General features: G+C 32.8%; 1 protein-coding gene across 1 annotated transcript; it reads right to left on the bottom strand.

Moving 5' to 3' along the window:
- Positions 1 to 7,565: 7,565 nt before the first annotated feature.
- On the bottom strand, positions 7,566 to 20,030 carry LOC112773082 (BURP domain-containing protein 6). The gene is made up of 3 exons (XM_025818124.3): positions 19,872 to 20,030; positions 19,606 to 19,720; positions 7,566 to 8,717 (listed from the first exon to the last, which is right to left on the bottom strand). Exons 1-3 carry the CDS (start codon positions 19,941 to 19,943, stop codon positions 7,819 to 7,821), a joined length of 1,086 nt encoding a protein of 361 aa, XP_025673909.1. The 5' UTR covers positions 19,944 to 20,030; the 3' UTR covers positions 7,566 to 7,818.
- Positions 20,031 to 22,130: the final 2,100 nt, after the last annotated feature.

The following is a 22,130-nucleotide window of genomic DNA, read 5'->3' on the forward strand; positions in this document are numbered from 1 at the left end:
TGGGTAGCAACATAATCATTGGTGACCTTTATGAATTTCTTGACTATGGTAGAATGTTGGGCTGGAACCTAAAGTTCAAGAGAGAAACCTAGAATTTCAGAAAGAATCGGATTCAAGCCTGGTGAATTGGTCCATTCAAGGGGAGAATATGACAGGAGTTTGAGAAAAGTCAATAATTGGTTTTGAGCATTTTAATTTAGCTCAAGAGGAAGTCCAGATGTTGAAGGACCTGCAGGTGTTGGAGTGGAGATAGGCACCTTGTCTTCTTGAACAACTTGGTTCAAGATATTAACCAATCCAATTAAATCAGTATCAGTAGGTTGAGGGATCATGCCAAGGGTTTCAGAAGGTGGATCCAGGTCATGAGAAGTTGAAATTCCAGCATCTCTGGGTGGATTGAGAGATTTTTGTGGTGAAGAAATAGTTTCTGGAATTTGGGTAGGTGAATCAGATTCAGGAGCAGTGGTTTCTGGTACTCGAGAAGGTGAATCGGAATTGGATTCTGGGATTTGAGAGGCGGAGTCAGAGTCAGGAGCTACATGAGATCCAGTAAAAGCCCCAGCCTGAACTGATGAAAGAGGGTGATCGATGTTTGCAGTTTGAGATGGTGAATGTTGCTCTTCTGTTAAATCAACCACTTGTGTTTCAGTTAAAATTGGGGGAACCACTCGAATGGGTTCAGCAGATGTAATGGTTTGGACTGATGAGTGAGATTTTTGTTGTTCTGGCCTTGGCTGGTTTTGTTGTGTGGATTGATCAGGGTGATGAGTTATTTTAGTGAAAAATAAATTTCTCCCAACAGACACAAATCTAACCGGCAAGTGTACCGGGTCGTATCAAGTAATAAAAACTCACGGGAGTGAGGTCGATCCCACAGGGATTGATGGATCAAGCAACTTTAGTGGGTGATTAGTTTAGTCAAGCTAACATTGAGTGATTTGAGTGACAATTGAAGCCAACAGAATGTAAATGACAAGGAAAATTAAAGTGCAGAAAGTAAATTGCATTGAAACTTAAAGAGCAAGAAATGTAAATTGCAAGAATCTTAAAATGCAAGAAATGTAAATTGCATGAAATTAAAAGGGAGTGGGTGCTGGAAATTAAAAGAAAGCAGTAGATTCAACAGATTTGGAAAATCACTTTAAAATCAAAACAGAGAGCAACTTGGCTCAATTGCAAAATCTAAATGAGAGGTTGAAGATCTCAGGGGTTGGATGAGACTAGAGACCAAGTCTAGATCTCAATTCCTTCCTTGATCCAACAGACAATAATTGCAGAAGAAAATAGAGAAGAAAGCAGTAAAGAGAGTTTTGATTCAAATCACAATTCACTGAAATTATGCTGACAAGTAAACAGAGAGAATTCTCATGGCGAGATTGAAACAGAATTTCTTCAATTCTCAACCCAAGATTCAAAAACAAAGAAAAGAAAATTTAAAGAGAGCTCTTGAATCCTCGTGCTCCCTTCTGGAGCCAGCCTCCTCACAAATATGAAAATGATGCCTTATATAGGCTTTACAAAATGGAAATGAAAATGAAATTAAAAACAAATTACAATTAAATGAAATTCCTATTTTATCTATTTCTTGTGCCTTTGAGTGATGATCATTTGGGCCCTTGCTCTTGATGGAATTGGGTTGATAAAGGCCTTGGTTGATTGCTCTTGGAGTTTGAAGAGGAACCGAATTGAACCAATTGAACCGGTTTTGAAATTAGCCATAGTTGGACCTAACGTTTGAGCCAAAGTTAGGGGTCTAACTTTGGCTCCAACTTTTCATAGCAGCAAGCAACATTCTACTGGTATGGACGTTGGTGCCAACGTTAGGGGTCTAACTTTGACCCTAACGTTGGCCTCCCTTATTCACATTTATGGGGCCAACTTTGTCCTCTTGTCATGTTGCCAATTTTATGCCCAATATAGACTATCATATATGGTTGGAAAGCTCTGAATGTCAGCTTTCTAACCCACTTGGAATCACTTCAATTGGACATCTACAACTCAAGTTATGATCATTTGAAGAGGGCATGGTCGCTGGCTTTGGTGTGCAGCGTTTGAGGTAACGTTAGCCCTCAAACGTTGGCGAAAACGCCAGTTCTGGAGGCTCAAATGTATTGTCCACCCCATACTATTATACATTGTTGGAAAGCCCTGGATGTCTACTTTCCAATGCCGTTGGGAGCACATTATTTGGAGCTCTACAGCTCGAGTTATACTCCTTTGAAGGTGCAGAGGTCAGTTGGCCTCACTGCAGGTTGCCACCATGTTCGTTTATGCACATTGCGGGGCAGTTTTCTCCCTCAATTTTAGTGTCCACCATGCAGTGCCATATATGCTTGGAAAGCTCTTGATTCCTACTTTCCAATGCTTCTTGAATCACCTCATTTGGAGCTCTGTAGCTCAAGTTACTCTTGTTGGAAGTATACCCCTTGTATGCCTTGTGGTGTGTGGCGCCAACGTTAGCCTCCAAGTTAGGGGGCTAACGTTGGCGCAAACGTTGGCCCCTCTCCCTTATGTCTTCATGTGCCAACGTTAGCCTCCAAGTTAGGGGGCTAACGTTGGCGCAAACGTTGGATGGCCAGGGAGGAATTCATGTGCCAACGTTAGCCTCCAAGTTAGGGGGCTAACGTTGGCTCAAACGTGGGGAGCCCAGGGAGTAATCTTCATGCCCAACGTTAGCCTCCAAGTTAGGGGGCTAACGTTGGGGCTAACTTCATGCCTCCAGGTTCAATTTCACTTATTCCTCTCTTCACTCCTAGCCATTCCTCTTTACTTCAACCTTTCTCCAAGCTTTCTTCACCTATCATTAATCAACCAAACACATCAAAGCTATGCTCAAAATCATGAGATATTCATTCTTTCATAATATGTGACAATTTTAGCATAAAACCTCATGAAATAGCATGAATTCATACATGGTTGATTAAATCAAAGGAAACATGAAAATCTACCCAATTGGCTTGCTTATGGCTCAAGAAAGTGCATAATTCAATTAAAAACAAAAGAAAAAGGCTAGTTAAAATAGGCTAAGATGACTTGTCATCACAGGGGCAAGAGAAGAAGAAGTTGATTGAGCCGTAGTTTCAGCCTGAAATAAGCACATAAAACTGTTGAGCACAGTTTGATAGACTTAATACATTCGAAAAGACAAAATAAATTTACCAGAATGATTTGTCTTCTTCTTCGAATCAATTGGGAAGCTGGGTCAGCTTCATCATCATCATCCGAGTCTAGAGAGGCAGCAGGGAGGTTTTGGATTAAGGGTTCATTATCTTCAGAAGAGCTTTTGCTTGATGATTGTACCTGTAACTAAGGAAAGAATTGGGATCAAGACAGGTTTAAACAAATATAATTTCAAAGAATTCAATTGAAATATATACTCTTCTGGAAGTTCTCGAGGGAGTCCGTTGACTCTTTCTCTGAGGTTGTCTCGAAAATGAAGTGGTTTTGGCTTTTCTTTTCAAAGACTTTTTTGGAGAGCCTTCAGCAATAGATGCAATTCGAGTGGCAGAATTTCTGATTTCCTCAAAGATGCAATTGTACTTAGAGAAGTAAGCAGTCCACCAATCGAAGCAAGATTTGGTAATAAATGAACTACGCTCATAAACAAGATGATGGTAGCCCATTTTTTGTTGTTGGTTCGAAGAAAGATAAACGTCAAGTGCTTCCTTCGAAACCAGGTTGATATGACAAAGAGGCTTGTTATTTTTGGGGAGTGGAAATGGAATCGCCTGAGAAAAACCTAGTTGTCTGGATGCATAATGAGGAGCATAAAGAGTGGCCTTGAAATGCTCTTTTTTGTATTGTGGTAGCCCTATTGGGATCACTTGGACAGCTAGCAAGTTTGTCCAAGTCCTATTGGTAATTTCGTCCTCTTGATTATAATTGGGAAAGAGAAGACGTTCAAGCCAGGCAGGACCGCAATTTCGACATAACAAGGGAGTGAAATTGAGATCATCATTATTAAAGTTTTTACAGGAATGGAAAAGAGAGAAAACAACCCAGAATTGATCTTCGTCTGATTGAGTTTCTGGGAAGTGTGGCTTGAAAGTAGCCAATTGAAAGCCCTCAATGTGTTGCTTATCAGATGTTCTGTCTCCAAGAGTTATCATGAATTTTTCGAAAATGGCGTTCAGCCAGAGTTGGAGAAGCCAGAGAGGACCTCCCGTACTTATCAGAAAATTCTTTCGAAGGCAATTGACAAATTGGCCTAGTTCTTTGGAAATGTGCCCTAGAAGTAACTTAGCCAAATTGAAGTTATTCCCCTCATGCAAAAGGGCAGCTAGGGGATAGAAAATCTTCTGCATTTGAACATTTCGAGAGCAGAAAACTATGGCGTTTAACCAATAAAATAAAAATGCCACGTGTTCATCGTCCGTTACAGGTTCATTGTCTGCACCCATATGGTGAGCAATAAATTCACTGTAAGAAGTCATAGAACCTATCTTGTATTGTCGCTCAGGTTGCATATCAGAAGTAAATTCAGGGGAGCTTATTGGAAGCCCTGTGATGGCAGCCACATCAAGGAGTGACATACCAAATATCTTGCAAGGAAGGTGAAAGTTGTTGGTGGTTTTGTTCCAGAAATGAGTCACAGCCCCAATCATACAAGGATGTGTCAAGGGGGCAAAGTGAGAGAGTCGAAGGAGATATTGAATTCCAAGAGCACCCAAGGCAGCATTTTTCTCTGCTGTGAGATGTCTGTGCCAAGCCATAAAATCAGTTCCTCGTGGGGCAATTTTAGGGTTGTTTCTAAAGGCTTTTTGAGGGTTGGTGAAGAAAGAGATATCGAGGTCCTGATTAATTAGTAAATATTTCCCTTGGGCGCTAGGAAAGAAATGAAGCCGTTTGTTTGCTCTTTCTAAACTGTCAATAAGACCGATAAAACAATGAGTTTCGCCACCTACAGTGAAGAGGATAAGGATTCTTGGATAATCTATTTGAAGTTGAGGGTCCTCAATGATCTCATCATTAATTTGATTCAATATGTGCAAAGATGGAGGAGCTGGTTACTATGTCATTGGACTCTTGCCCTTATCTTGAGCAGCAATTTAAGAAGATGAGGCAGCCATTGATGAACAAAGAGAAAAGTGAGAGATGAAAAATGACAGTTATGGAATGGAATAGAATACAAGGTTTCAGGAAGCAAGGATTCAAGAAAGGAAAATTAATGGTGTGAAGTTTAATTTAAATAGGGTTTACTTCCTGACCGTTGTTACAGAAAAGATTCAAATAGAAAAGAGGTAACTTTGCAAAGAAGGCGAAGTGGTGGAGAGAGAGATTGTGAATCGTGAGAGACGTGTCAAACGGGTCAAAATTAATGGAGAAAGTAAATGGAAATTATGGCTAATTAAGGTAATCCTCATTAAACCATGGTTAAAGACTAAATTAGGATTAAGTGTTTTGTCTTCCGAGGAGTGACTTCGAAAACAAACATGTTAATCCTAGGGAGCAATTTGTTAGTCAAAAAATAATTATTTTTGAAGAATGAGTTGAGTCGACATGTTAACAAAGCTTCGAAATGGAAGTAGAGATCGAAAGGGATGTACTTGAAGGCATCGAGTGGGAAACTATTTGGCAACGGTTTCGATTGGCATGATAAATCAAGCAGTTACCCGAATGAGGAAGATCTAAAGTTTTCAAATTAGAAGGATTTCAGTAACTGTCACACGTTTGGGCAAAATAGAGGGAACGGTTACCCAAACTTTCGATCACGAGGGTGCACTATTTCATTAATGATCGGTTATGAAAAAAGTTATAAATAGTAGAAAGTATTAAGGCTCAAGGGTTGGAACTTTTCCTCAGAAATACACTCAAGCACACTCATATCCCAGCGAATTTCTGAGTCTGCGTTCGAGTTTGATTTCTGTAGGGTTTCTTCCATGTCTTTATCTTTTCAATTTACAATTTCAGCAAACTTTACTTTTCTTGTTCAATTTAAATTTAAAGCACCTTTAAATTTTATTGTTGGATTTACATTTTAGTACTTTTAATCTTCATGTCAAAAGTTCTTTGATTCAATGAGAGGCATTTTTATCGCTTTATTTAAATTCATTACAAACTTTTTCGATTTCAGTCAGTTTATCTTCCGAAAGTCTTATTTTACACCCTTTAAACCTCTTTTCTTTTTTAATGCTTGTCTAATTCGAGGACCTTTGATGCACTGATAGTGAAACTGATACCTGCAAAAGAGGAGTAGGTTTCGCTCCCAAACCATTAGAATCGAACCACCATCGATTTGCTAAAAATCGACAAAACAATTTGTTATTTGTATTTATTAATAATTAGTTGAAAATAATCAACATGGTTTATTTGCACATTCAAAATTAATAATTTTTTTTTGCTTCAATTACATCATACTTTTATTTATCTATATAATATAATATAATATAATTAGAATTTTTATAATCTAAAAATAAAAATTTTATTTTTTGATTCCAAAAAGAAAGATTTTAGAAAAAAAATTAAATTCTATCCAACATTCTCTAAAATAAAAAATAAGTGTCTTATTATTATTATTGGATGAAATAGGTTGGTTTATGATAATTAAACTCTTAATCTAAGCTAAATTTTGTTAACCTAATTAACTAATAATATATAACTTTTTTTTACAAATTATAAATACTACTAGAAAAGTTATATTTTATATTTTTTTATTTTTTTCAAATCACACATTTATTAATTAATTTCAACTATAAAATAAAAAAATTCTCAAAAATAAAAGATAAAAAAAAACACACAAAATTTAAAATTCCCAAAACACTTTCTTAATAATTCTCTCTTACTTTCTTCATTCTTTCAAAAATCTTCTTCATTCCTCTTAACAATGAAATTAGATCCGTTGAAAACATTTTAAAGCAATGAAATTTTTTAAATACTTGGCCTTTCAAAGCAATAAAAATTGAAAGGATTATAATTCAAAATTCTTTCTAAACTAGAGTCGTTATGTTGTTGTTCAACATAGCCATGGCATGTTTATGATGATGGCAAACTAAACTGTACTGAAAAACATGTATGAGCAACAAGAAAAAACAAATACCAAAATGCAAACATAACGTAATTATCATGAATTAATACATGTGTATGTCGTGTGAAATAACTTTTCAGTTGGTCTACAAAAATGATGGATAATAAATACTTAAATAGATATAATTAGTTAATACGGACAATGAAAAATATTTTTGAAAAAAATTAAGAAAGCAATAGAGAGAAAATTTTGAGAATTTTAAATTTTTGGTGCCTCTTGAATTTTTTTAATATATTTTTTTATTTTTTGAGATTTTTTTTATTTTGTGATTAAAATTGATTAATAAATATATAATTTAAAAAAAATAAAAGATTAAAAAATTAATTTTTTTAATAATTTTTTATAATTTACAAAAAAAAATTACATAGTGATTAATTAATTAGATTAATAAAATTTAGGTTAGATTAAAAGTTAAAGTTAACTATGATAAGTCAATTTATTTAATTTTATTTAATAATAATAAAATATGTCATAAAAAATAACTTATTCTTTAATTTAAAGAGGGTTGGATATAATTCAAACAAAAAAAACTATGCAAAAATTTTGTCAAAGGCAACATCATTACTGCGTTCCTCATTACATAATTATGCATTAACAACTTCTAGAAGATGTTACAGCACCTTCCACTCTTGCAGCACAACGTATATACCTTTGCCAAACTTCTAGAACACATTATTATAGTTGGAGTACATTCAAACTAACACACATACATATATTTTACAATAACGTAGTAGACTTAATACTCGCTATATATGCAAGGAGACACACTTTCAACATCATAAGGAGGGCATTACTTACATGTCATCTTTCAGGCCGCTGAATTGAGGTACCCAAATAACATCATCAGTGGCAAGAAAATGACAAATGGGAGTGGTTCCAGGCTTAGTATTAAGCATCTTGAAGGCAACATTATTTGATGGCCAGTGAGCAGTATCGGTGTGACAAACTACTATTGCTTTAAGTTTTGTTCCATCATTAGTTGTCATCAATGGGACGCTATAAGACCTTGTATCTATTTTGTGGCAAAAAAACACAGCATATGGGTAATTCATTTTGTGGCAAACCATTGCTTTTTCACCATTTTTCTTTACTCCTTCCGCCACAGTGTACTGCCGATCTTGTGTTTCCCTTTCGAATTCAGTTGAAAGTAGCCTTATGTTTTTTCCAAGTTTTGAAACCGCGAAATGGAGTAGGGACTCTAAAGAAGTTGCACAATATCTTTCTTCTCCGTGTATAGTAGGGCCCTCGCAAAGCGCAAGTGTTTTTTTCATTGATTCGGCTTCGGTTGACTCAGCTTCTATGTTAAAGCGGTTGAAGATCTCGGGGAGCCTGTTGCTAGAAAATGGAATGGCCTTTGCGATTGTGTCCGGTAAGAAAGTGAACTCATCCGAGGTCTTTATACGTCCTAGGATGAGTTTTTTGCCGGGAAGAAGATCATGCTCGAAGAAAAATGCGCCATTGGGTATCGTAGGTTTGTTACTTGTGAGATGGTCACTATATTTGTTGGGGAAAAACAACGGAAATGTTTTATTAAAGTCTTCGCTCTCTTTGCCGTGATCATAAACTGTCTTGGATTTGTCGCCATCATGATGAAGGTCGAACAAAAAGACGCCAATTGGTATTTTGAGTTTACTGCTTGTGGTTGCTTGTTGCTTAACATGGGCGCTTTCCCTTCTCATCCAATCCCAATTTCCTTAAAGTTGAAACCAATCAAATAAAGTGTGAATAGTTTGCATAATTAGCTTCTTCCATTTAGAGAGTTTATAATGATAAAGACTCAAAAACAAATTAGTTTTGCATATTTTAAGAATTTAATTTTAACGTAGTGTTAATCTAAAATAAATTTGTACATGTATCTAATTATATAATTACACATTACTAAATATAATTATATTTTACTTTAACAGCATAAAGAATTATCCAAAAATACTTTTATGATTTACCATATTAAAGTTGTAGAAAATAAATAACTTTAAATAAATTTAGAAATAATAACATCTATATAATTTTAAATATAAATATAATTTTGAAGAAGTCACCAAAAAAAATATAACTTTGAAGAAAAGAGAGAGAAGTGTTCATATAATAATAAAAAAAAGTAATTAATGAATAAAATGACACATAACTTTTTTAAAAGAGCAACCAACTTTGATTGGTTGAGTGAATCAACTCACTCGTCCGCTTAAATAAGTATTAAGAGTTTGAATTCTATTTTGTATTTGTAGTAATTCATTGACCATAAATAAAACTTAAATATACAATAAATTAGTACTTGACTTAATGAATTAAGAGTTATCATGAGAAACAAAAAAAAATGTTTCAAAGAGTTTTTTTTTTAAAGAACTATATTTAAAATATGGAGGGTTACAAGGCCAACTTATTTGATAATTAAGTTCAACCAAATTGAACCAAATTGATTCAATAGTTTAAGGATGAATTTTTTTATTTTACCAATTTTCACATTTAAATGAATTTGTCACAACACTATTTTGTTTTTGAACACATTTTTTATCCTTATAGAAAGAATGGTGTAAGCTATCCAATCCATTGTCGAATCAGTTTGATTGAGTATTCAGTATCGTATTGTCAAAATACGATCTAACCCAATTGGAATACCTTCCTTAATCACTCACATTATGATAATTTTTTTTGCAGTTATCATACGAAACCAAGATTGATTAAGAAAGCTCAATGAATCTTGAGCAGTAGCAGAGAAGAAATAGAATGAGAAGAGAACAATTTCACTTATTAATTGAGAATGAAATTTATAATGAATGGGCATTGGGCAGTGCCTTTTCAACACAAATCTGCTAATATATACATTGACCGAAGCAAGTCTATAACCACCTTTCCACAAATAACTTGCATAATAGAATTTTAACTAACTATTGTTAATAACCACTCTTAAGAGTGTCATCTATATACTCAATATCCTCCTTCAAACTGAGATTTAGTCTTGGAACAACTCTCAATTTGTACCTTATTTTTTCAAAGTAGTGATAAATTCAAAAAATTTTAACTGTTGGAATAAAAATATATAATATAATAATAATTTTTATAATAAAAATATTATGTGTATATAAAATCAGTTGTCAAATTATCTATTAATTATTATGTATTTGTATGTAAATATATATATTATTTAATTCATTTTTAATGTGTATTTTATATTTTAATATATATTCTTTACATGTGGTTATTTTTTAGGGATAAGTATTGTTTTGGTCCCTAACGTTGAGGGTCAGAATCGAAACTGCCCCCAACGTAATTTTTGATTTAGAATTATCATTTAACGTTTTTTTTTCGTATTAAAATCGTCCTTTTAACTTTTTCTGGACAAAAAAGCCCTCCACTATCACCAGCAACTTTACCTCCACCACCACCACCAGCACATTTACCTCCACCGCAAAAAAATAACATCAATAAAATCAACACAAATTCAACAAATCCAGGAATAAAAAATTCAACAAATCAACACAAATTCAACAACCAAATCAACACACAACAACAATAAAATCAGAAAACAACAAATCAAAATTAGAAGCAGAGGCAGTCACAGAAGTAGAAGTAGAGGCAGTCACAGAAGCAGATGTAGAAGAAGAAGAACCCGAAGCAGAAGAAGAAGAAGCAGAAGAAAAAGCAGATTAAGAAGAAGAAGCAGATGCAGAACCACCGGTGCTTGGCCACCCATCACCAGCAGCAGTGACAGAGCATGAAGCAGAAGAAGAAACAGATTCAGAAGAAGAAGTAGATACAGAACCACCGGTGCTTGGCCACCCATCACCAGCAGCAGTGACGGAGCGTGAAGCAGAAGAAGAAGCAGATTCAGAAGAAGTAGATGCAGAACCACCGGCGCTTGGCCACCCATCACCAGCGGCGGCGACGGAGCGTGCGAGGACCGGCGACGCACTCCACCCTCGGATCCCTCTCTCTCCTCGGCCACCCATCACCCGCAGACCGGCGACGGAGCATGCGCGGACCAACTCAGCCTCGGATCCCTCTCTCTCTCCTTCACGCGCCGCCCTCCTCGCGTCGGGCTCCTCTTCCCGGCGACGCACTCCACGGCGGCAGAAGCATGCATGAACGGTCCTCCCCTCCACCGGCGCTCCCTCTCTCTTTCCCCTCTTCTCTTCTCCCCCGTCGCAGCCCCTCTCCTTTCTTTTTTCTTCTGGCGACGGCGACGGCAGCTCCAAGCTTCGTCGGCGTCGTCCCCTCCCCCCTTCCCCTTCCCCCTCTTCCTTTCACCTTTCCCCTCTCCCTCCCCTCCCCCTTCGCGTTTTCTTTGGCCCCGCCCCCCACCAAAACGCGTTTCCAACCCCCCCCCCCAACAATCGTTCTTTTCTTTTTTTTTTTTAAATTTTATAATTTTTTTTATTAAAGTAAGGGTATTTTAAGAATAAAATTAAAACTTTTATTAAAAAGGACGATTTAAATACGAAAAAAAACGTTAAGGATGATTCTAAATCAAAATTACGTTAGAGACGGTTTCGATTCTGACGTTAGGGACCAAAACAATACTTATCCCCTTTTTTTATGTACATATAAGATAATTATTAATATAATTATATTTTATTGTTGTAAAATATGATTAGTCTTCAAAATATCTAATTTATAAATTAAAATACTAAAAGAGTAATTTAAATAATAACATATAATTTAAAATTTTATTATTATTTAAATTTCATATTTTAAAAAAAATTGAAAAGTATTTTTCTTAACAATACAATCAAAATATATCTTTTTCTATATATATCAGTAAACAATTATTTAAAAATTTACTTCTCATACAATTAGAAACCAAATTTTATTGATAATTTATAGTTGAGAAAATTCTTTTAATTAATGCAGTTGCTACAGAAAAAATAAATAATACTCTTTTGAGTCTATTTCTAAGAAAAAAATACAAATTTTATTTAAATTGAGAAATGATCCTTCTAATAAACATTTAATATAAAATTCTTAAATTGACTATTAAATATCAAAAGTTGAGTAAAAAATTATTATGGGATCAAATTTAATAATTTAATGAAGACAAATAAATATTATTATCATATACTATTAAAAAATTTTAAATTATAATGGAATGCTTGCCTCCACAATCATACACGTCCGTCCCTGCTCAAAAGAAACTGCTGACAAAAAACTGCTGACAATAGTTTTGTCAATATGTCAGCAATTTACTCATTTCCAGGTATATTTACAACTTATAGAGCACTTTATCTTGGATGAATTGAATGTCAATATGAAAATGCTTGGTTTTGTAATGTAATACCAGATTGACAGTTAAAAGAATTGTGCTAAAGTAGTCACAAACTATTACAGGAGATGTTGACAAAGCCACCTTCTATTCTAGTAGCATGTTATTGAACCACACAATCTCAGCTTTACAATCTATTAAGCTCCGAAATTCAGCTTTCGTTGAGAATATACTAATAGTGGTTTATTTCTTATAAGACCAAGAAAGTAAATTAGCTCAAGATAAACGCAAAATTCAGACATACATAGATCTCCAATCCTCAAGATCCGAAACCATAGCCGAATATGAGAACCTATAAAGTCTGAAATCTTGGAATTTTTGGAAGACTAAATCCTACTCTTTTGTGCCTAAAGATATCTTAGAATTTTTTTAACAACATCCAATGTAACAATCTTGGATCATGTATGAATTGACTGACTTTACACAGTGTATATAACAAGCTACTAAAAAAAAAAAGTTGAATAGCATCGAATTTACCGTTGAATTTAATTTCGGAGGTTAGCGACGGCTTTATCGATGGATTTTGTAACAAATTCGTCAAATAAAAAACTTACTGTTGGATTCAGTTTTTTAACGGTAAATTTATCGGTAACAAATAAAGGAAAAAGTGAAATAATTGGCTTCACAATTACCCTCAGATTTAGGGTCGTTTTTTCTTATGGTAAATATAATTAGTTGAACACAGCATTTTATCCACTCGCTGATATGAAGATAAATTTGACGGTAATGTTATCCTAAATTCAAATCGATAAAATCCTCTCCCTCATTTCAAATTACACACACTTTCTCTTCTCACCCTCTTCTCTCTCACACTCTCTCTCTAACCCTCTCGTCTCTCACTCTCATCGTCCTTGGTAGCCCCGTCTCATCATCTTGCTAGCTTTCCGTCGTAGTTCATGTGTTGCCGCTCTCCTTGGTCTTCTTGTTGCCGGCTCAGTCAAGAAGAAACAAAAGCAACCGCAATTGCCACCTTTGGTTTGGACCTTGTTGTCTTCTTGCTTCATCGCCTCCTTTACGCTGGTTCCATCGTTGAGCCACTATGGTGAGTTCCTGGCTACATTCCCCTATTTTTTTCGATGTAGTTCACATTCCACACTTCACATATTTTTGCATTCTTTTTAATTAATTAATTAATTTGTCATTTTACTATAAATCATCACTGAAATTTAATCAATTTTTTTATTAATTGAATAGTATTGTTGAAGGGTTGTTACCATAATTTTAACTAAATTTTTTAGGTTTATGTCTTAAGAATAAAGAGTTCCTATTTAAAAAATCTTAGCCTCTAATTGTAACGATGAAGTTGATTTAGGTGTGGTTGTATTGAACTTTAGCCTGTTAATTTTTTTTAGTTATGTATTGGGTTATAATTTGATAAACTGAGTAACTAATTAATGATATTGATTATGAATTTATTAATTTTTATTGTTGCTGATTATAACTTGTTTATATTTGCTGATTATAATTTGTTGATATATTTTTATTGAATCTGTCATAATTTAATTTCTGTTGATTATTGTTAAATCTGTCATAATATTTAATCTCTGTTGATTATTATTTAATATAATTTATTGATTCTTAGCACTTTGATAGTGTAATATATATAGGTTTAATGGTGGATTGTTGTTTTTTTTTTTTGTTGATTATTGGTGTTGCTATTACTGCATTTTATTTTAATTTCTTCTCTTTTTCTCTTTTTATGTGTCATTGCAGTTATTTTTTTTATTTAATTTTTTTTTTCTTTTTCTTAATTTTATTCCTCTTAAAAAGATGAAAGAAAAAGAATTATAAAAAATAAAAAAAAAAAGATAGAGGAAGAGAGAGAATTTTAAATTGTACAAAATTTATCAAAAATTTAATACCAAAATTTTTTAATAACAACACAGAAATTTCTTAATTTTGACCCCAAAATTTTGCTATAAAAACACATAAATCTTTTCTTTAATACTGTATTTTTTTTTTAGTATTGTTCTTTCTTTTTTTCTGTTGCTCTTTTTTTTTTTAGGAGCATTGCTTTTTATATTGGACTTGAATGAACATGTTTATACTGTTGAATGAATGTAGGTTCATACTTATTGGATTGAATTCTTGTTAGAAATAAAAATAACACCAAAATTTATTTAAAATGACACTAGAATTTAAATACAATGATACAGAATATAAAAGGTAAATTACACACAAAAAGATCACATTAATTCTATAAAATGAAATAAGATAGTACCAAAATTATTTAAAATTGACACCATAGTTTAGTAACATGGCATAAAAAAATTAAAATTTTATAAAAATATTACACATTCAATGAATGCCTATCTCATATAAAAAATAATATAAAAATTTTAAAAATAATACCAAAATATCTTTACTCTAATACTGAAATTTTAAACTAAATGATGTGATAGAACTAAAAACTTATTTTAGAAGACTTGAGTTAAAGATTCATAAATTTTAATAGAAAAGAGAATAAGTGAAAATATATAGATAACGTAGCGAAATTAAATCGAACAAGTGCAAAAATTCGAAAGAAAATGAACAATGACATTTACGTATAAGAAGAAGACGTATCTGATATATAAAACAACACTTAAATTTCTAAAGCGTAATATCGAAATGTCTTCACTCTATTACCAAACTTTTTAACTAAATAATGTGATGGAACTAAGAATTCATTTTATGACTATTTGAATAGCAGATTTACAAATTTTGATAAAAAAAATAGAATAAGTGAAAAAATCAGTAGATAATAAAACAAAATTAAATAGAACAAGTGCAAAAATTCGAAAGGGAATGAAAAATGTTATTTACGTATAAAAAGATCACAATGATGACGATGAGAATAATGATACGATTACGATGATACGATGATGATAAAGGAGAAAAGGGAAGAAAAAGAAGAACTCAAATGAAAAAAAAATAAAAAAAGGAAGAGGATCGGATGAGGTGGTAATAGCTAGTGGTGGTAACAATAACGATAACAAAAGAAAAATGAAAAAAAAAAAGAAGGAAGAAAAGAATAAAAAGAAAAAGCAAAAGAAATATAAATAAGTAAGCTGATAAGTAAGTATATTTTTATAATTTTATCCTTTTGTCTGTGTAAAACTAAATTCACATTCTAATCTTTAAAATAATCAAATAACTCTAATTCCAAAAGAATATTTTTATAATTTTATTCTTTTAAAATTAACTAAATATATTTTAGTTATTTTAAATTAAATTAAAATTTTAATTCAAATTAAATAATCATAATCCTAAAAGTTATTTTTGTCTTTTTAAATTAACCCAGAAAGAATATTTTACATACAACTAAAAAAGTAATTAAGAAAATAAATAACTTTCAAATAAAAAAATAATTAAGCAAAAATAATTTATAGTTAAAATTTTGGTTGAGCGACAATATATAATACATTTTAATAGGTTAAGTACGATTTTGATCCCTAAGTTAGGGATTGAAAATTTTTTTCATCCCTTACTGTTTTTTGCTTACAAAATCGTCTCTGTGGTCTAAGTTTTAAAGCCGTCATTCGAATTAAAATACCATTCTCCCTCTTCTCTAACATACTCAGTTTTTATTCTTCTTTCTCTTCTCCATCGTGGCAGTATCTCTTCTTTTTTTTCTTCATCATTACAAAATCATGAACAATAATAAAACAGAAACAAAAAAAAGAAAAGAACACAATTTATTTCAACTATTCAGAATCAGAAAAAATAGAATCAGAAGAACAATGAAGAAATAGAAGAAACAGAAACAGAACAATGAAATCAAAATAAATCAGAATCAACTATTCAAAATTAGAAGAAATAGAATCAGAACAACAATGAAAAAATAGAAGCAGAACAATAATAAAATCAAAATAAAATCAGAATCAGAATCAATGCAATTAATAAAATCAACAAATCAACGATGCAATTAACCAAAGAAACAGAAGCAGAATCAACAATGAAATTAGCAAAATTAACAAATCAGAAGCAGAATTGGAACCCTAGGAGCAGCGGCGATGACTGGCGAGGAGTAGCGACGGGTGAGGAGAAGTGATGACTAGCGAGGAACAACGGTCAACGGCTCTCTCAAAGCAGCGGCGACATGTGAGGAGGAGGAGCAGAACGGCGACATGCAAGGAGTAGCGGCGAGGACGCGAACAACGAGGAGCAACGGCAGCAGCAATGGTGAAGAGTGGCAGAGGCGGATTCCCTTCCCCTTTCCCTCCCCTTCTTCTTTCCTAAATCCCCCTCTCCCAACGTGATTCCTTTATCCCGTTTTCTTATTTTATATTTTTTAATTAGGGATAATTTGGTGATAAAAATTAAAATTTTGGTAAAAATGACGGTTTTAAAACTTAACTAAATTTTAGAGATGATTTTGTAAATAAAAAAAGGTTAGGGACCAAAAAAATTTTCGACCCCTACCTTAAGAACCAAAATTGTACTTAACTCCATTTTAATATGTTGCACTTGAATTCGAACCTTAATAATGGCCAAGTAATGAATAAAACCCTTAAATATAAGTGCACAAATTGTAAAGTGAGTGAATTTGTGATGTCTAAGATTAAGAATTGTCCAATCTATAAAAAAAAAAAAAAACAAAAGATATAACTTTAACGAGTTAAATTTCAATTTGGCCCCTGAAATTTAGTCCGATGCTTAGAATGACCCCCACAATTTCGTTGGCCCCAATTAGAACTCCCAAATTTGTAATTGTGACTCCAACTTGCCCTGTGATCATCTCCGTCACCAGAATGTTGATTTGATGTAGTTGCATGACACGATGGACACTACTTAAATGACGGCGCATTGGTTTCGCGCCCAAACCCTTTGGAAACCACGTCATTTCAGTTTTTTGTGGGTTAAAACTCTCTTTCTTTCCACTACGACAATCATAAGTTGTCAAACATCAAGAAAACTCTTACACTACGTGGTTTCCAAAGGGTTTGCGCGCGAAACTAATGCGCCGTCGTTTAAGTAGTATCCACCATGTCATGCAATTGCGCTAGATCAGCATTCCGGTGACGGAGATGATCACAGGGACAAACTGGAGCCACAATTATAAATTTAGGAGTTCTAATTAGAGCCAACAAAATTGTAGAAGTTACTCTGAACATCAAACCAAATTTCAGGGTCAAATTAAGATTTAACTCAACTTTAACTAAAATTTACAGACGGAGCTTTGATGCTCCAACGTGTAAGGGATCATTAATTCACCAATCCCGCTTGGTAAATATCAAGAGGTGCAGTCAATTAGTATTTTTTTTTTTAATTTTTTTTAGAAGCAACATGAATTTAAAGTGCCATGAAAAATATCCAAAAGTTTAAAAAAAAATCCAAAATAAGAAAAAAATAGCTGAAACCAAATGATAACAAATAGTCAAAATTATTATAAAAGAATATCTAAAATTATTTTAAAAATTCTTAATAAAAATAAAATAATTGAAATGTTATAAAAGAAACATTAAAAGTCTAACAAAAAATATTTAAAATTATTTTTAAAATTTCAAAAAAATTAGAAAAAGAACATTTGAATCTTTTTTGGATGGAAACATGAATTTAAATTATCATGAGAAACATCCAAAATTTAAAAAAAATCAAAAATCAAATGATAACAAAGATCTAAAATTATTGTAAAAAAAATATCCAAAATCATTTTAAAAATTTCTAATAAAAAGAAACATCGGAAATATAATTAAAAAACATAAAAAAAACGAACCAAAAAAGATATCCAAAATTATTTATACAATTTCAAAACAAATAAAAAAATGAGAAAAAGAACCTCCGAAAACTAAGAAAATAAACATCTAAAACTATTAAAAAAAGATGCATTGAAAGTGTAAAATATTTTACACAGTCGTGTAATTACATCCGTTTTTTTATGACTATTCATGCGATCAATGTAAAAAATAGTTATTTTTACTGATATGACATTACGTAATTGAATGTACATGTAAAACTATTTTATACTGACAGTGCATCAAAATGAGGAACAAGGTTGTGGTGCAGTGTCTGTGCGGTGGAATTATTTAAGGAGGTAGTCGTGCAGCGGCGTTGCATTTGCAAGGGAAGTTGCTGCGTGTGTGCGGCGGAGGTACGAAGCGGTGGGGTGAACCGCAATGATCTTATTCGTCCAACAGCGAGCAATGAGGACTTCGATGTGGCAGGGCCGACAGCGCGGCAAGATGTGTTGCAAGCCATAGAAGGCCAGCGGTGTAGCACGACATGTTACATGAAGCGTTGCGCCCGATCATGATTGGATGGGGAGGGGCCGACGCCGCCAAGAGAAGACATGGGGGGAGGATGTGGAGGTGCGGGCCGCAAAGAGAGTTCATGGGACGTGGTAGTGCCCGTGGCGCGGCACGACGTGTTGCATGAAGCGTCACGCGCGATCAAGGTTGTATGGGGAGGGGCCGACGCCACCAAGCAAAGATGTGGAAAGCGGAGGCACGTGTCGTGGTGAGGATAAATGGAGGAGGTCATGTTTGGGGTTGAGTTTGGATGTCACGTGCTTCTGAAGGTTTAAACAATACTAAAACGTTATATTTTTTTTTTAATATTATTTAAACCCTAAAATAACATCATTTAATACTCTTTTAGCACTAAAACGGTACAACATCGGTTTAATATATCTAATATGACAAAACGTGAGCTATCAAACTAACAGCATTGAAGAAGTCAAGGACTATATTAATATATTTTTTTAAATTTGAATGACTAAATTATAATAATTGAAAAATCAAAGAGCAAATTAATAAAACTCGTGGATCTCAGAAACTAAAAGTGGAGTTTAACTCGATTAAAGGCGCATATAATTGATTGTCTATACTTTTTCTTAATGCACCCAAGTACTTACTTATAAGGAACCAACATAAACTATAACTTCTCAAAAAAATATAGGAAACATTTTAAGTGTATCGAGAATACCAGTGCTCTAATTATTTTAATTGTTGATCTGAATTATAAAAAATATATATAATATATATTAATTAAAATCAACGGTTTAAATGCACTTAAAATGTTTCCAAAAATATATATTTTAATACTTTTATTGAAACAAATAACCGAACATGCTAAAAAATATTAGAACCATACATGTGGTTATTCATGTAAAAATATCCCTTTTTTAAAGATGAAAGCTAATATATAAATATATATTAAATAATTTAATTAAATATATTAAATTATTTAATAATTGTTAATTAGATATTTTTACGTAGGTATTACCTAATAATAAAATTAAGGGCTTAAAACAACATTAATCAAAGAAGAGGAAACTTTCTAGAGTTGAAAAACTAGCAGACTGAGATGTAAAGTAGTAGTTGAGAATATTCATGTAACTCACCAGGCTGCAGGAGAAGGTCCTTGAAAGCTTTAGGCATGGGAGTGTTAGGCCAGAGTGTTTGCCAGTAATCTTCAGCAGGCAGTGATGCATGCACATGGCTTCCCAGAATCGCAATCTGCCAAAATTTTCAAATTGGAACAAATAATAATAGTTTGAGTAAAGAAGGAAGCAATAAATATTAACCTCATAATAATTAGAAAGGCTTCACATTTTCTTTCTTTCTATTTTATTTTTATGTTCCCCCTATTCTAGAGAGATAAACTTACACAAAAAAGTGCTGAAAGGGGTAGCAGACGACTGGACTCCATTTTGTTTAGGATCGAAGTGATATATAGCATGTAGAAACGTGATACTGAGTGTGCAACTAGAGAGGGACAATTTATAGAGGGAAATTTCTCCTTCTACAGTTCTATGAACATGTGTAAGCGTGTAACACGCATGCAAGTTGTATAATAATTGCACTCCTCTTGTCACGAATATACGAAGCATGGACCAATGAATTGAGTGAGAGTGACAGCGGAGCCCAATATAATGTTTCCTGTGGTGGGCCTTTCTCAGGCGAATTTCTTGGTTTTATTTATATTTGTCTTTTATTGTATTAATGCCACAATTAGATATTTAGATATTTTGATTGAGGTATCTTATAAAGACCTGTGCAGGAATTGCATTGCCATGAAACACTTCAAGAACAGCACTTCATATACATATGAATTCTTGCAATTGTTAAGTGGCGAAGGAAACAATTAAGACACCTTGGTGTGTTTGCAAAAGAGAGGCACTTTCATTGAAAAATATGCACGACTTACATGTTATGCAATTAAATTCAGGAAGTCTATTTTCTTTAAAAAAGTATTTGATTAATTAATATTATTAATATTATTATTAATATTAATAAATAGTTATTAACCATTTAATAATATTTGATTAAAAGGACATAATTTTTTAATAATTATGTATGTTTAAAATATTATATTTATTGGCAATAAAAAAGATATCATTATTTGTATACGTAACAAATTATAATTATTACGTGTAATATATAAATAAGTCTTTGTCTATTATTTTAAACACACAAATACTAAGTGTATATTTTACTTAATTATCAAGAGATTTTTTTTGTTCAACAGAGTTGAGAATTTTTTACTATTGCTAATTAAGAAATTCTTAAGTTTTATTGTATTTTGGAAGAATATTATCATCAACCCTATAGCAACAAAGTGTGGAGACAAATATCTCTGTAAAGAAAGCAATCTAATCTTGTCTTGAAACCATCTTCATATACCCAATAATTTTAGAAAGATATTTCTTGAAGATGGCACAAAATCAAAACACCGCGTTCAAAGGTCATGAATCAAGAGTTTGTCAAGTTGGATCGCTTTGATGGAACGAACTTCAATCGTTGGAAGGACAAGATGATGTTTTTTCTTTTTATTCTCAATCTTGCATATATATAATTGACCCAACACCAATTGCCGATGCCGCTGAAGATTCTACACTAGAAGAGAAAGAAAAGATTGTTCAATTAAAGAAGAAACGTAATGAACATACTTTTGCTTGTCGAGGTCATATTCTCAATACTTTATCCGACCAACTCTATGATCTCTACATGTCAATTCAATCACCATTGGAGATTTGAAAGTCTTTTGAAGAAAAGTACACTACTGAAAAATAAGGAACAGATAAGTTTATTATGATGAAATATTTTGAATTTATTATGAATGATACTATGCCTGTTATGAATCAAATTCATGAGTTACAAATCTTTGTAACTAGACTTTGTGATTTACAAGTAGTGATCCTTGAATCATTACAAGTTGAAACAATTATTTTAAAATTGCCTTCATCTTAGAATGGTTATAGGAAGAAACTTTTACATCTTGGCGAGGACTTCACAATTAAAAAATTGCTAAGGCATATACTATAGAGGAGGAAACTCGAAAATATGATGCTGTGTATCTTTTTCAAAATTTTAAAGTGAATCATATTGGTGAAGACAAAACCAATAAGAAGAAAAAAAAAGTTCTCAAAAGATTCAAAGCAAGACAAAAAGAGACAAAAATAGTGTTATCATTGCCACAAGAAAGGATATTACATCAAAGAATGTAGACTTCTGAAAAGAGAAGTACGAAAAACTAACTTAGTGAAAGAGAAGGATCTAATTGCTATGGTTGTAGAAAAAGTACAAAATATGCATATTGACATAGTTACAGAACTCAACATGGCAACATAAAAAAATCACTTGAGTGATAGTTAGATTTTGCGACTACTATTCACGTTTGCTATAATCGCAACCAATTCAAAACATACGAAGAAGTGAACAATAGAGAAGTCTTGATGGACAATGACAATTTGGTCAAAGTTTGTGGTCAAGAAACTGTGGAATTAAATTTTACATCTGAAAAGAAATTAAGTTTAATAAATATACTTCATATTCCGGATTTGAGAAAAATTTAGTTCCTATTAGTCTCTTCGTAGTGATCGAGGTGGAGAATATTTTTCTAATGAATTTAATAACTTTTGTGAAT

Source organism: Arachis hypogaea, chromosome 18 (genome assembly GCF_003086295.3).
Source record: "Arachis hypogaea cultivar Tifrunner chromosome 18, arahy.Tifrunner.gnm2.J5K5, whole genome shotgun sequence".
In the NCBI taxonomy this organism is placed as follows: Eukaryota; Viridiplantae; Streptophyta; class Magnoliopsida; order Fabales; family Fabaceae; genus Arachis; species Arachis hypogaea.